This window comes from Poecilia reticulata, chromosome 15 (assembly GCF_904066995.2).
Source record: "Poecilia reticulata chromosome 15, P_reticulata-male-v2, whole genome shotgun sequence".
Classification (NCBI taxonomy): Eukaryota; Metazoa; Chordata; class Actinopteri; order Cyprinodontiformes; family Poeciliidae; genus Poecilia; species Poecilia reticulata.
This window is the reverse complement of record NC_088844.1, coordinates 6,784,238-6,800,578: the sequence shown is the minus strand read 5'-3', so window position 1 is coordinate 6,800,578 and position 16,341 is coordinate 6,784,238. Positions and strand designations below refer to the sequence as shown.

The 16,341-nt window shown below is 37.6% G+C and overlaps 1 protein-coding gene across 1 annotated transcript in view; it reads right to left on the bottom strand.

The window, feature by feature from the left end:
* LOC103476504 (contactin-associated protein-like 4) overlaps positions 1 to 16,341 on the bottom strand; it is a 38,863-nt gene extending 22,522 nt beyond the window's left edge. The window contains exons 1-5 of the mRNA XM_008428908.3: positions 15,982 to 16,341; positions 10,400 to 10,510; positions 5,486 to 5,679; positions 2,770 to 2,917; positions 1,482 to 1,679 (exon numbers count right to left, since the gene is read on the bottom strand). Of these exons, the coding sequence (XP_008427130.1) occupies positions 1,482 to 1,679; positions 2,770 to 2,917; positions 5,486 to 5,679; positions 10,400 to 10,510; positions 15,982 to 16,066 (736 nt within the window). The 5' untranslated portion in view covers positions 16,067 to 16,341. The remainder of the gene's footprint in view (positions 1 to 1,481; positions 1,680 to 2,769; positions 2,918 to 5,485; positions 5,680 to 10,399; positions 10,511 to 15,981) is intronic.

Genomic DNA, 16,341 nt, shown 5'->3' with positions numbered 1-16,341 from the left:
CATTTCATTAACAAAAATCTCAAAGTGCCACACGCACATGTTGGCTACTCATATGGACAATGCATGTTGCCTGTTCATATCACACTACTGATGAGATTCATCTAAAAAAAAAAAAAGAGAGAGAAATGGAAAGATTAATTTAAAAAAAAATGTCACTGAGATGAGTCGCTCTGCGTTTCTTTGGAGGAAACAAGCCTTTTCAAATTTGGGCAACAGCTGAGGTGGCTTAACAAGAGCAAAAAACTTGACACACTTTGTACCTGGTATTTACTTAATTGGGCAATAATTTGCTCAAATCAAACCTCCTTTTTGTCAAAGGACTAATGTTAATGATACTGAATTGTTGTTAAAGTAATTCTTTCTGTTATTTTTCAACTTGCTGCTCAGACCTCCCCCCACAAAAAAAAGAAACTATGCCTACATCAAACACCTAGAGAGACTTTATACTCTGTAGAAATAATCCATGCTCTCCACAGCCAAAAGGCTCGGCTCTGGACCATCAACTCAAACACAGGTCGGCCTTTTCGACATGAGCATGTTGCTGTGCAGATAAAAGCAAAGCAACATATTTACATCTCTGTGGCGAGCGGACAACACCTTCCTGAAAATCCCGTTGAGTCTACCATTCAGCAACAACTCGAATGAGTCATGACCCTTAACTTTTAGCTTTAATAGGAGAGATTTATTTTGTTGTTGTTTTTTCATATTTTCATCTGATTATCTGGTTCTAATGAAAGATAAATGAGCAAAGATGCTAAATAAAATGTAACTGTGATCTTAATGAGTCACATTGTGTTTTTTTTTTTATTTAGCAGTTTTCAAATGTTTTGATTTATTTTTGCTATGAAGTGAAAATCCAACAAAAATACAAACGTTTACCTTCAACCGTACTAATCACAATCCCAAAATAAAAACCCAAATATGTGTATGTGAGCCTCTGATAAATGAGGAGGCATTACTGCATCCACTGGATTGTATTTTACATCCAAAATGAGTCTGGGTATTTATTCCAGCAGCCTGGACAGCTCCGGGCAAACAGAGTGGAACGAAAGGACTTCTAGAAGAGCCTCTGAAGGCTGCTGAGGCTACATGAGTGACCCTAATGGGTTAGCTGAAGCAAAACCTGCACTAACTAATGCAAATCTAATGCAGACAAAGGTGCAAATGAGCCAGTTATTGCCTGTGATGTGATTTTTAAAGTCAATGAATTGGAATTAGAAAGCAATTAAACCCGCTCACAGATGGTTTCCTGAGGTAGACCTGCAGTGTCTGCATTTGCAAGAAGAGAGGAAATTGATAAATCACAAACCAGCCAACCCTCCAATTTTGTTTAATTAGAAAACAACCTCTTAATACTTCTCTCATCTGGCTGTAATTGTTATTTGATTGACAATGGAACCAAACGAAACGGCAAAAGAAAAGATACCTGCTGGGACACACAACCGTTAAAGACTTTAACCATCGGGGTGTCAGAGTCGTACCTCTTCTGAGGAGCAGCAGAAGTTGCCCGTCCTGTAACTCCAAAGTGAGGCCGAGCTCATTCTGTCCTTCAGCGTCAAGCAGAAAGCCAGAGTTCCTCAAGGTTTTAAACGTCAGACGGATGGTGTTAGTGGACGTCTGTCTTGGTCTCAGACTGAAAATAAGGCTGCTGTCGCCGTCGAAGCTCACCGTGTCAGAATCTGAAAAAGGACGATCACAACAGTAGCTGCTGCGTCGCCATCGACCACATAAATGTGCGATTTGACAGTTTGAAAATAAATTTGCTTAATGAAAGTGGGGACATTTTGAAAAAACAAACAAAAAAAAAACAATTCTCTTGTTTTTTGATTAAAAAGTCTTGTTGCTAGGCTGAGGTGTTTTTTTTCCGATTTTGTTTTTCAACATTAGTGGAATATTTACAAAGTTTTGTGTGCATTTTTTCTTTATTTTTTGTCTTTTTGAGAAATACATGAAAATTCACAGCATTGTGTGCATTTTTTGCAGAGCTCTCCATCTTGTTTTGACTTCACCAAACCTTACAAGTTTGAGTTAAGTCTCAAATCTCTAATAACTTTCCTAAGACCTTTATATCAACATTTATTATCATATAAATTTTAATATTCACTAACAAATCTAAAAAAACAGGTGTTTTAACATTCAATCCAGCATGCAAAAAACACTAACAGCTGATTTAATATTCTGAAAATTGATCAAGTTAAATATTTACTCCATTGGAAATAAATCGTTAAAAATATAGTAGAAAGAGATTAAAACCTACTAATGTTGAATTTCTGAATAAGTAACAAATTCAACTTTTATCATTGTTAAATTAAATTTTTATCATTGTTAACACAAGTTTATCACTGTCTTCATATTGTCTACACTTTCAGGGAAATAGGAAATCATTTTTAAATCCACAGTGAGAATTGTGTTCTTAATTATGAATATTAAAAATGTTCAAACGTACAGAATAAATTCTAATAAATTAACTGTATCAAATACAAATAAGGTAAAGTATAGTAAGTAAATTAGAAAGATAGTAACATCTATAGCCTGCTAAAGAATTTTGTGAATGAGCCAGATGTCTAAAATTAACTATTAAAAAAAATTAAATATTAAAAGGAACGCAACCCCCCCTGATTTTTAATCATAAAAAAGGTTCAACAAATTTTTGACTGATTTAAAAGCAGATGAACATATGAACAAAAAGTCTCTAGCACTAAATGAAGACAGATGAATTTTGTCACTTTGCTTATGGATGCTTCAGAGGAGAACAGGGGGGAAACTGACTGTAAGGACATCCGTAAGCCTCCAGCCTGAGTCCAATCCGACCGTTTGGATTCCAGTGGAGAGGAACGACGCGGACGAAGCGAGTGACCACAGGGTGCTGGAGGTTGTGCTGGACCACACTGTCTGCATTACTGTTCCCAGGAAAGGCCTGTAAAACAGCAACACAGAGAAAGATCTTTATATATCACAACATACAGACGACAACAACGCAGCAAAAAAACTAATAATGTGATTTAAGACATTACTAATTACATATTATGCTAATATATAGTTTGAAAATAATGTAAGGTGACCTTGCATCCTAAGAAAGATCCCTATTAATAAAATGTATTATTAATATTAAGAGGTTACCTCCTGATTGCAGGGCCAAAGTTGGGAAGGCTTGGAACCCTTTCATTAGTGCTTGCAGTTCTATCTTTTCACTTGAGCTTTAATTAATAATACGTGCTTTAATTAATATTTATTTATTTATTTATTTATTTATTTATTTATGCGAATATGATTCACCATTATTTTTGATGTAATGTACTTATGTTTCATACTTCCAATATTCAATCAAATTCAAAAATACTTTATTAATCCCAAAATGGAAATTAAATGCCGTTGTACCTTTTCAATTAAAGAAATGCATGCTGTATTGAAAAGAAATTACACGCTTGTGTCTCAGAAAACAGCAAGAGTTTCTTAAAGCGACAGGAGCCCAATTTCAAGATGTTGCATGACAACGTCAATTTTCTTTTATGTCATATTTGATATGCAGCCTTTTTTATAACAACTGAAGGTAACATAGCTATTGATTGTGCTATAAAATGGCACGGTGTAACTGGAAAACACATCATACAGCCCATTAACACTTCTAAAACAATACTATCAGAGAGAATTCATTTGTTTTTGCATAAAATTGCATTTCATGCTTACAGGTTTGTGTTACACCTTGTTCTGTTCACCATGTACATTAAAAGGACTCCTCCAGTCCCAAACTCCAACCACATAGTACTCTGAGCAATGAACCTCCAAAGGTCAACAAAAACAGTATTAAGTAAATTCCGCTTTTTACACTTTCAATCACTTACAAAACACACCAGGGTTCAGCTGGTTGGCACATTATGTTTGCTTTTCTCTGGTGGTTATGCTGATTTGCATGTTCCTCTTTCCTACAGTGAAATCTCTCCTGTACTACCAGAAAGCTTAAGTTCAGAAACACTTGGAACAACTGTAATCCCCGTCTTCAGCTCTCATACTCCTTCACAGGCAATGGGAAGTGGAAAGGATGTGAGAAGAGCAGCGAGTCAGAGGAATGCAGCCTTTCTGAGCTTAAAAGAAAGTCTTACAGGAGTTATGACAGACAAGCAGCTCAGCGGGCAACTCCAAACCTTGAAAGTCGTGATAAACTTTGCAAACTAATATGTGGCGCTTCAGTTGTTTTAAGGCACCCTGTGGATTTATATCAATATGCTGCAGGAGAGATCGTCAGGATCTGAAAGCCTAAAAGCTGTCCCTGTTCCTCTCATGCAGTCGTCAGCAGACGTAAGTACTGAGCTCATCTTTCAAAGTCTTTATGCTACAAAGTTAATTCAGCGTCAACAACTTTGTGGAGGTGGTTCGCCCAGGGCACCAAACAGCCTGGGGCTGCCTCTGGTATAGCGACATGGACCACACAGGAATCTGGAGGTTTGCTCATTCACTTACTTCTACCAAATCCTGTGCAGAATCAAATCCTTCATGACCTGAGTTTTGACACGTCTTAACTGTAAAGTTCCTACAGCGTTTTTATTTTATTTATTTATTTATTTTTGCCTTCATCCAACTGCAGTAGACAAAAACTAGCTTATGCTACATGATTACTTTCTTTAAATTTAATAAATAATTAAAATGAAAACGTTTCATTTTATTAGTAAAACATGCAATCGCAATTTCATTGTAGAACATTGCAAGACAATATATTGGTTTTACTTTTTTCATTTCATTTTTTTCCATCATAATTTTCTAATGTAAAATTAATTAGCATTTTTGAAAATTACCCATAACATTGGAGATTTAAAAAAAAAAAAGTTTAGTCATAGTTGCAAATGTGCTTTTTTCCAAACACTAACAACTATTCTAGCTGTTAGAATAGTAGAGGAAGACTGTGGTTTTCTCAACGTCAAAGTTTTTGACGATTTGATTCTTTGGAACAGCTCTTTGCTTTTTTATGACGTTTTGCTTGCTCATGATGCTCTGCTCACACGTTAAAAACTGTTATTATTATTATTAAATTAAAAATGATTAAATTAATTAAATACAAATAATAAATAAGTGTATATATTTTTTATGTTTAACGGTGCAAAAGAATATTTTTTTTGTTTCTGCCACAACAACTCAAGTCTATTTATCTTTAACTGTGCTTCTAAATGACAAATAGGTCGAATTGTTATTAATGCACACAACACTTGGTTGTAAAGAACAGCATCTTTTTTTTATTTCCATGTGGTTGACATTATTGGAAAGCTCAGAATCCACAACTTTCAAAATCTGTAAATAACTCAAAATGCTCCATGTAGACATGTTCGTGACAATATGAGTGTTAAAAGGCTAATGTTTTCATTTCAGGTGGATATATTAAGATATTGTGTTATCGCGGTGGCAATTTCAAGCTAGGTGGTCCGTGGGTGTTTGTTAAATGGGTTAAGTGTTCCTTTTGAGTTTGAGAAACACTGCTTTACAACAGTAAACTCACCCCTATGCGTCCTTCCCATCGGTACTGTCTCCAGTTGTGTCCCGTGTCGCTGAACATCAGCTGGTAGGCCGTTTGCCAGTCAGAGCTCCCATAGCGACCTTGCGTAGAAACAGATGTGATTTGCGTCCGCCCACCCAGGTCGACCTCCAGCCACTGATATTTGTCTGAACTCAGAGGAGACCAGCCTCCAGCACCTGCAGCAGAAACAAGAGGGAAAAATCTATCTAAGCAAGTGAGAAAAATCTGTTATTTCTCAACATAATGAGTGAAGATGAGGTGGTAAAAGCTGAAAACGTTTGTCCTTGTCATTTACATGTTTACTATTGTTTCCTCTGCATGAACATGTGAGCATTGTCAGCTGCATATTGGTGAAGGACATATCTTTGAAGCGCTGAGATTCTCCTACTAATTGTATTGGGATGGAGCTGGCTGTGAACTTTTTGAATACTGAATAATGCATGTGGCTAATTAAAGGTGAAAGGCAGAAAATAACACAATAAAATTATCTTTAAAGGGGCAGTACTATGTGTTTTAGAATCACATGGTGTCATTTAGCACAGTCAAGTAAATATGTTACCCTCAGCTGTTATAAAAATGCTGTATATATCAAATATGACTTAAGAGAAATTTTACTTTGCAGTTTAATACCTTGAAGTTGGGCCGCCATCTCTTTCTGAAACTCTGTCTTCAGGAAGTCATCACAACGGCTCCTCTATTAACCCTTCAGTGTTTTTAGCAGAGTTGCACTGAGAAGTAGCTCCCATAATGCACAGCTCCACCAGGTGTTTGCTAATTGCTGCTGGCTAGTCTGAAGGAGCAGAGGGGTGGAGCTATGAGAGAGGGGTGCTGGGTGAGGCGGAAGCTCGGAAAATGTAACTCTGAGGAGGAGTTTCATCTCAAAAGGCGGGCCTACATCCACCCAGGCGTTTTGGACAGCTGAATGGTTGCCACGGAGATTAAAGGATCCCAGACACACATGTCACCACCGAGGAAACACAGCAGGTATGTTTTTGATGAAGGAATAAGATTATAACATGATGCAAGCTAGAAAAAAAAGTCAGTCTTGCATAATACTGCCCCTTTAATAACTTTGGCTAAAAATTAAAAGGACTCAGTTCATGTTTTTAATATGTTGTTATGTCTATATAGTATAGACATAATAACAAAAATGGATTTTTAATCTGTTTTTCAAAAATTCCCTGCAATATTTTTATTGAATTGTATCCAAAGAATAACATTAAAAGTATCAGCACCAATCTGTTTTCATTGTCATTAGGTTGAAATCTCGTTTATGTTCTTCTTTATTTTAAATCCTAGAAATGGCAGCAAAATGCTAGCTGTTTAAAAATGATAAGAAATTTCCTAAAGGAGGTAATTGGCTGAAAAATTGCTCTTTTTTCAAAAAGTCATGTTACACTTCTAAACATTTTATTTGGTTGTCCTGTGAGCAAAAAGACTCTTTAGGTTTATAAGGTTGCAGAGACCCTTGTCCTAGAAATACACTGAAACAATACATTAGATATTTTTCCACTTCAGTTGCATTTGTACATCTGAATAATGTCACATGAAATATTCAGTAGTTTTACTATAAAGATTATTTATGGTTTTTTAATGTTTCAAGACAATTTTCACTGCTTCATGTTTAATTGAAAGTTACTGAGGCATATGAAAACATATTTCAGTCAGTGGCTTAGAAATAGGGATGATCAATGTTGTGTTTCAAACAGTTATGTTAGTTGTAAATAATACATCAAATGAGGTCAAAAGTTCAGCATATTAAACAGCAACAATAACAAAACTGTATGGAGAACAATATATGACTTTGCTTTAGCTTCTTGGATTTTCCTTTTATTTCATTTCATCAGTTCTTGTTTGTGTTGAAAGAAAAATCTGGGATAAAAAAAATCAGCAAATAAAATCTGTGAGCAAATTGCCAAAGGAACCAGAAGCAGGCTGGTGCTGAAAGAAAACTTCTTTTGTTGTAGACAATTATGCCTTTTAGTAACCTGATAACACTAAATTGTACGTCAGCAACATTTAAAACTCTTTCACTTACTGGCATGACAGAGTTCCTGCTCATGTAGACACAAACATGTAACCCAGTATTACTACTTAATTACCTCTTAAAGCAAACATCTTTCTAAGAGTAACTTTGTTTACTTCCATTCGTCTCAACCCAGTGGTCCACTATGTAATAGATTGGTTGATGGCTGTTAGCGTGTCTCTACCCAGTGGATCCTAGTGGCCCACTATTTGGTTTTGATGGTGTTTAACGCTGAAGCAGACACAGCAACATTGATCAATGATATTGACTCTCTGCAAGGTTGCTATTATTTCAAGGGCAGTCATGTTTCAAGGAAGACCAAGGCTATCATAAATTACCTGCAGCTCAGTTCCTATTGTACTCTAGAATGAAATTGACATCGCAAAATGACTATTTCGAAGAGGAAAAAAATGTTGCTCTTCATATTATTGTCAACAAATCTTCAAAATAATAAGTGTTGTCTGTAAAAGGTATTCACCCTGTGATTGTCCTACCCTTCTAATTGCTTTTACAAATCAAAATTTGGCTTATGTGACAAAAAGAAAGCTCCTTCATGTCAAAGTTAACTCCTCCAAGTTCTTTTAATGCCATAAATCCACAGTAAGCTGAGACTTTGGCACAGTTGAGTGATCCAACAGGATACTAACCCTACACGGAAAACTGGATTTGGAATTAAACAGGCTAAGATTAGGCTACTGAAGTGGTTCTTACCTCAACCTAAAATTAAAAGACTCTCCATTGTGTCCAGGTCCATGCCAGGGAAACATCCAATAAAAATTAACACTGCTACTTCCACTAAGGATATTTTCAAGATTATTCAGTCCATTCCACTAGGTGGCTGTTTAGATTATTTACATTGGTAGAAGTGACTGAAAACCAGAAGCGAGTTGAAGTAGTTTATGCTGTCATCAGAGGACGCAACCAAGTTAAGTTCTTTAACATGAATTGAGTTTGAATGAGATAAACTACTGAGAAAGGTGTATTTTGTACTAGATGAGTGTTTTAGCAGATTAGCTTTAAGCTAATGAAAATTTTAGTGATTTCATGAATTATTAGCACAATGCTAGCTCTTATTTACTGCACAGTATGGTATAATGCTAATGTTTTGTATAGTGTAAGAGCTTCTAATTTGTGTTAGACACACCTAGCATAACTTCGGTGGTGATATGCTCATGTGGTTTACTTTAAAGGTCTAAATCTGTGATTTAAGTTTGTGATTATTGGAATATTATGCGATACTAGGTATTGCAATGTTGGTTTACTTTGTTTCCAGATTAACTGGTAAATCACCAGGCAATAAATAAACAACAACTCCAACAACACCAACTATCTTATTTCTTTGTAACACATATCATATACTTTATCAATCCCAGTGAAAGTATATGTAACTTCAGAGCGCCTCTGTAGGTGTTCTAGATTGAATCAACAAAAACATGTCGACTGTATTATTTATCAGTTTTCCAAACATAAACCGCAGCACCAATGAGGAACCTTACCCCCCCTCTCTAATCAAAATCATGAAGAGTTGGCTAATTTAAATCCAAGTGAAGCGCATCACATAGTGTGAGGTGTCATGGTCAGTGGAGCAGAAACAGCAGGGGGATTCTATGCACAACCACTGCAAACACACTGGGAATTTAAAAGAGCTTGTGTAGTGAAGGATGCAATAGGCAGCAATTATTTATTGATATGAAACTCCTAAATGTTACATGTGACAACAGGACTACGAGTGGGTGGGAGGCTTATTTTGCTCAGCACATATCTGAGGGTTTGTCTGTTTCCTCTTAAACAGAAAGAAAAAAATTCTCTGTGATCATTTTGGTATTATGATGTTGAGCTAAGCCTAAACTATGTTTAATCTCAGCACGTTCCCTCTCAGCACAGTGCGAGATGTCAGCATCCTGCAGAGCGGAGGAGTATAAGGTTGGCTTGAGGACAGCAACCCACTGAGTGGTGTCAGTAATTTATATGCGCGGCTTTAAACAGCACAAGTGAAAGATTTACAGTGATTTACATCCTGAGTTTGTGTAGCAATATTGATACGTCGCTTCAAAACTACTGGCAAAGTTTTATCCTTTTGCTGCGTCTGTGAAAGTGTTGAAAAGTCAGTTTGGAAAGGAGGTAGTACTTGGATTTCAAGTACTTGAACTTACTTGAAGTTAGTATTTGAATTGATCCAAAAGTATATCAAAAGTTTCTACTTTTGTTGACATTTAGAAGCTTAAATTTTAGGATGCCTTCTAATCTGACAGTCAGGTAGACTCGGTTCAAAAAACCCTCCAAATGTCTGTCAGGAATTATGTTAGCTGCACATTTATGTGCATGAAAGGTTACTCCCTGTCTTTCTGCATGTTCGACCTACGTTTTCCCTGCATAGTCCGGCATTGTTCTACAGGCCCAAATCATGTTATGGTGCATTCACACCAAACATGTTTTGAGCATCAGGCACGTCTGGTTTACATTCAAAGTCTATGTGGAGGCGCATTGAGGGACATCGAGGCGTGTTTTGAGCGCCTAGTGCAGAAAGATTTGAACCGTTTGGAGCATTTGACACGTCAAGTGTGTCCAATGGAAAACAACGGCCCTCGACGCGCCTCCACATAGAGTTTGGACGTAAACCAGACGCGCGAAATGCTGTATGTAGAATGCCAAGCATCTGCATTCAAAGTGCTCACTCGTCGTGTGCGTTTGGTGTGAACGCACCATTAGGTTAACCTTTTAGGTATGAGAGTTGTTTGTCCAATGTGGCTCTATGTTACGATGTGATAGATTAGCTATCATTGGTGGGCATACTTCCGCTAAAGCGCTAATAACTAATAACCACACCGTGATATAATTTACAGTATAACGGCTGCAGTGATGTCACTCACCTTCTCTTCGGTTTAATTTAGCAAAACCCGGCCCATGACTGCTGGACAGCTGAGAGGAGCTTCTGAATGACGACGGTGATAAATTCGATACCAGCGGCCTGTGACACGTTTCTGAGAATCACCAAACAAAAAACAAACATAAGAAAATGTTTTACAAAATCACAGAGTTTCTTTGGTGACATTCTGGATAGTCGTTAAATTTGAATATGATTTCTCAAAAGTCACAGAAGGACTCAGAGCTCACACGTGTTCAGTAGACGACACAGATCTGGGATGTTGGAAGCACGATTCTTTATGAATCAAAAATATCAGAACATATCAGTTTCTTTCAAAAGCTTGGTGAACTTGGAAAAAAATAATCCATGTCTCATGCACGCCACAGCACATTCACCCTACTTTCTTTAGTAAAAGTCATGACCCCTCGGTGTGGTGGCGAATTTTGAAAATATAGAATCAATTCTGAAGATGTGACAAAAAATTGACAGCATGAATTCTTTGTCACAAAGGCACTAACTTGACAACAGGGTGATTTAATAAGGCAAAAATCCACAGGGGATAAACTCAAGATAATCTAGAACTGAAGTTTTAGTTCATTTGTGTTTCAGAAATTATCTGGCAACTCGTGAAGTGTGAACGCAAAACAGATTTATATGTGAGACTCCAGTCATTGCTCTTTTACCTTCTTTTCAAACTTTCCTTCACTAAGCCAGCTGCACGTTTCCATAGTTGCTGCTGGTTTAACATTCACCCTACAGCAACAGCAAACGGAGACCCCTGCTGCGGCCGGGATAGAAAGCTCAAACCTCACCTGCTAAAGTAGTGAGAATCTTACTGACATTTTGCACCTCTGAAATTCTTGAGCGAAAGGGGAAAGACACCCACCTTTTTTTTGTCACTGTTTAGAATGTGTCTAAATAACACTTTATTTACATATTAACTCAAAATGTTTATAGAGGTAGTTATTTCTAGCGGGTACTGCTCATCTCAAAGACCAGCTCTGGCTCCTTATCCTCCAGTGAGGTGAGACTCTAAGCCCTCCATGTTAGGCAACAGGGCAAACGTCAGGTAAGGTCAGGAATAAATCCGAAGGCTACACCGCACCGTCCCAAGTCACAGCCACACAACTCCGGTCTTCGCGCTCGATGAAGAACTTAGCCGCTGAATTTGGACATAGCCTACGCCATCCTGGTACACCTCCAGGAATTAGCATGCCAAAGCCTCGTCTTCAACCTCCAGATAAATATGCTCTCTAGCTAGCAGGCCCAGCTCCACGACGGTTCCTCAGTCTGCCCAATTGCGGCAACATTTGCCTTTTTTAAATGGTCAGCCATTTTATTGGAATCATTTGAGTAGTACTTAGGCAAACTCAATTACAGTGCCAGGTCGCATATGTCGCATATGTATTTGTCTTTATTGTAAATGGCTGTAGCAGAAATAATTTGCGACAAATTTGATTATCTGGAATTTATCATAGATCAGGTCCGTAAGAAAATCTTGCTAGGAAGCAGATCTTTGTGTTTGTCAAAAAAATATGTGACAGGTGTTTTGTGTATTTTATTCATAAAATCTTAGAGGATTGATTCACATACCTAGGCACTTATAATAAGCATGGCTAATGTGGCCCTATTATCTCTGTTTTTAAAGACTATATTCTGTTTAGTTATTTCATAGTTTAGATATTTGAACTTAAAGGTTCATAGCTTATTCATTGTTTTCCATCTCTACCTTCCAAGGACAGTGAAGGTAGTTCATAACAAAAGCTGGCATAACCGCGTCACTACAATAGTTTTAGACATCTCACAATATTTCCTTTGAACTAAACATCTTTGTAGGAGTTTGGGGTTGGGAAGGTTTCAGCAACAATCTGCAGGTTTTCTCTCATGTTTTCCATTGCTACACTGTCTGACTCATTGGGAGACTCATTAAATCACCTGTCAGATACCATCTCTGCTGCATCCCAAATTGTTGGCTTTTATTCAGCTTTTGCTCTGTGATGTTCAGTGTCAGCTGAAGGCCTGGAGACTAATGGCACTTGAACTGCTTTCAGGATAACCTGATCTAATTCCAGCTCAGAGAATCAGAGAAAACAGTTGCACTATTTACAAAAAAAAGGAAAAAAAAGAATTTTTGGGGGGCGATCAATTTCCATTCATAGACTGCATCATGTTTTTCTTGTTTTGAAGACAGATATTTACAGACAGTGTGTAAAATCAAGATATTCCTTCAATATTTTCACATACAGTATTGTTCATTCCTCTATTCCTCTATACGAACCAGTTTCTGTTGCAACAAAATACCCTCACAACATGGTCCTATTGCAGAAATGGAAAAAATGTTCTCAGATTTGCTAACTTCCTCCAAATGTAGTAACTGTCTTCTGACCAAAAAACTTAAACTTTGTCTCCAAAAAGGAAGATCTTTGTCTGTCTTTATTTTAAATATATAATATGGCTTTTATCTTGCTTTGACGTAAAAATGTCTTCATTGCCGAATGAGCTCTCAACCCATCTTGGTAGAAAGAAACGTTTGTTTCTGGAAACAGGACCTTCCTCCCTGAACGGTGTGAAAGCTGGATACCCCAGATGTGTTTTTTTTTCTCATATAGAACTGAGTGATGACTGTGGTAACCTTCAAGCATTGGGAAAGTTTGTCCAAAAAAATGAACAAGACTTCTCTTCTCGAAATGCACCTCATTAACGTTTAACAAGTAACTCGACTCCTTCCTGACTGAAGCTAGTTCATCCTCCCAGCTACGCTCAGATTGCCTTGACTTCATCAGCTGTCCTTGTCTGAACACAAATCTTTACAAATGACAAAATCAGAGCCTCTATTTAGCTTTTCCAACTTTTTATTTCTGCCAGTGCCACCTCAAGCTCCCATGTCTCATAAAACATTCATCATCTTCACATTGAAGGCTGTGTGGCTTTGCAGACAGAAATGCAGGACCTATCAGCCCCTGCCTGTGTACCAGCTATAATAAGAAGCCATGTGGTAGGTTTCGGTATGGTTACAGACAAGATTTGTTTGAAAAGCTTCTATCATGCTTTTGTCGACAATTGCGAGGTTTTATCTGACAATTTCACACATTACATTCAAATTCTCTCTATCTGGAAAGTGCTTGCAGAAGCACACAATGGCATCTAAAACCCACTATTCAACCTCAGCCAACAAAAGAAGCCTTCCCATCATGATGCGGCACTTTCTGACATGTTAATAATCTTTTATCGCTTGATATTTTGTCATATCACAATAAAAATCTTCAGTGTATTTTTCTTAGAGGTATGGCAGCCTAATACTTCAGCTACCTTATATTCCAATACCCTTTAGACTTCAATTGCAGCTAACCAGAGACAGGTTTAGGTTATGAACTTAGCTTTGAACAACTCACAGAGTTCTGTAGACTGATAATGGAAACAATATGACAACCCCACCAAAACATCTCAGGTGGGAGAACACGCTACCAAGACAGCTATCCCTTGTGTGAATCATTAGCCTGGGAAGAACGAACTTATAAGAATGTCAACTATTTTTCAAATTTTAGGTCTCCAATGACCGACATAAACATTTTAAAGTCAAATTTACCATTTTTTGGTCACCCTTAACCATAGATGAGTGTAGGTTATGTCCCAGACTGTACCTTAGACCTAACCAAAGGTCCAACACAGTTAGGCCGATATTACCAGATGAAAATATTAAGTCACCTTTTAATCGTTTAACATTTAAGTTGCCATCTAAACAGAGTTGATCTAAATAATCCCAATGTAAACCAGAAAAAGACTTCATTGACATCATACAACATTTGCATTAGTGCAGTTCAAAGACAAACAAACCACATAACAAATGGGTAGACAGGTCCCTGAAAATACAGCCATTCAGCTGCTCTTTCATTAGATGAGAATAAATAAAAATCAGAAAAACACATACCTCATATGCTACACAACCAGAGGTCTGTACACACATTTTGGGGGGAGGTCCCCAAGTATGAAAAAAAAATTATGAAAAAAGTATGACAGCTGCCTTAGTAGTGTGAGATTTAATACAGGCCACACACGGCAAAAGATTTCAGATGGCTACTTTTTGATTAGCTGAAAAAGGACAGGCGCTCTACCACCACCTAGTGTCTGTCTGTACACATTCCTGAACACAACAGTTTGCAGACTAAAAAAATGTCAATGTGTTTATATGGTCAACCATATAAAATCTTAATAATACACACGATGGTTTGTAACTGTGACATGGTAAAATGTAGAAAAGCTGAAACCACTTTAACTTTTACTTTATCAACATCTCTTATGGTCTACAAATGGGGACTCATTCATTATCTGAACACACACCATGACTCGTGAGTACAAACACAACAGCTAACACCTTTTATCGTGTTCACACACTGCTATTCACTTATCTGAAGATGTCAGCACTCCACTCACAAGAGAACACCACACACACACACACCCACATACAGACAGAGGTTAGAAAAGCTGTGATATCATCTGTCATTAGCTTGTGACTAGAACACACACTTCACACTTCTCTCAGTTGAGAGAGGAACTAGCGTTTCAGCGAGGGACTGCGGAGACGGCGAGAAAATAACATCACCACTGTTAAAAGTCAAGACAGTTGTGTGAGAAGGCAAAACATCTTCTGAAGCTAATGTCCTGCCTCACAATTATGACATGTTCTGTTTCATCTGAGTAGATGGGGTTTGGATGTGGCTAGTCTGAGCTAAAGAGCAGAACTTTCTCCACACAACTATCAACTGGCTTTGTGTGAAAACCATGTTGTCGAGACCAAATTTTCTACACTTTATGGACCAACTCATGAAGATGTCGCCATGTTGCTACCAACCTCCTTGTTTTTTTGTTTTTTTTTACTTCTAAATAGAGGTGGGTGAATTGATCTAAAATGTCAATAATATCTATATCAAGTAGGGATCCATATCGGACTCTAGAAATGTTTTCAAAATCAGTGTTTATCCTTTCCATTCAAATGTGTCCTAGCCAAACATCACTCTATGGGTTTATTTCCAACAAGCTTTCAATCACATGTGGGCAATTTTTTTAATTCAAATCCAAATTCACATTTATGGAAGGAACATCTTTTCAACAGTGTTGCATATGCTGGAAGAGGTGCCTAAAATAATTTCTTATTTGCACTTCATATTTATGAGATTCCTGTTTTTCAAGAATCAAAGATTAGATGGCACATCAACATATTGTAAAAAAAAAAAATGTGAGTCAGGTCACATCAGCTCCTGTTGTTTTTGACGACTGACGAATTATTGTGGTTCTGGACATTCTTTTATCCAAACTGCTGTAATGTTTAGGCAGGATAAAAATGCTTAAAATTAAATAGGCATTAAAACTAAAAAAATAAATGAAATAAACTCATTTTTCATGTTTCCCTTTCAGGAAACAAAGGATTCAAGTTCAACATATAGACATTCTGAAGAGCTTATTAATTGAAGAGCCAAATTTTCAATATTAACACAAAAGAAAAAAGTTTGAAAAGGCCCTGGAACAAATCATTTTCTGCAGTTGAAATAAATTAAAAAACAGCTCAGAGTCCGAGATGTTTGAGCTCACCTGAATTTATGTTCACACACCAGCTGACGAGCATCAGGACGAGCCTTGTGGTTGTTCCCCATACTCGGCTAGTCCACAGGTCCATAATGAAGTGGAGGGAAGCTGCAGCGTTGACCTGCTCTCCCTCTCTGCTGCTCTCAGAAGAGTCTTCGTCGCTCGCTGAAACCCTGGTGAGACCTCGCAGGCTGCCGTCTGCACGGCTGCTCTCCGCAGACTGAGGGGAAAGAGGAGACGGTGGGAGGCTGAGGCACAGAGAGAGGGAGTTCACTCACCACCGTCACACCAAGTGCTTTCCTGCCATAAAGAGACTTTAATGACAAAATCTGCAGGAACTCAGAGACGCATCTCTGTTACACTTGA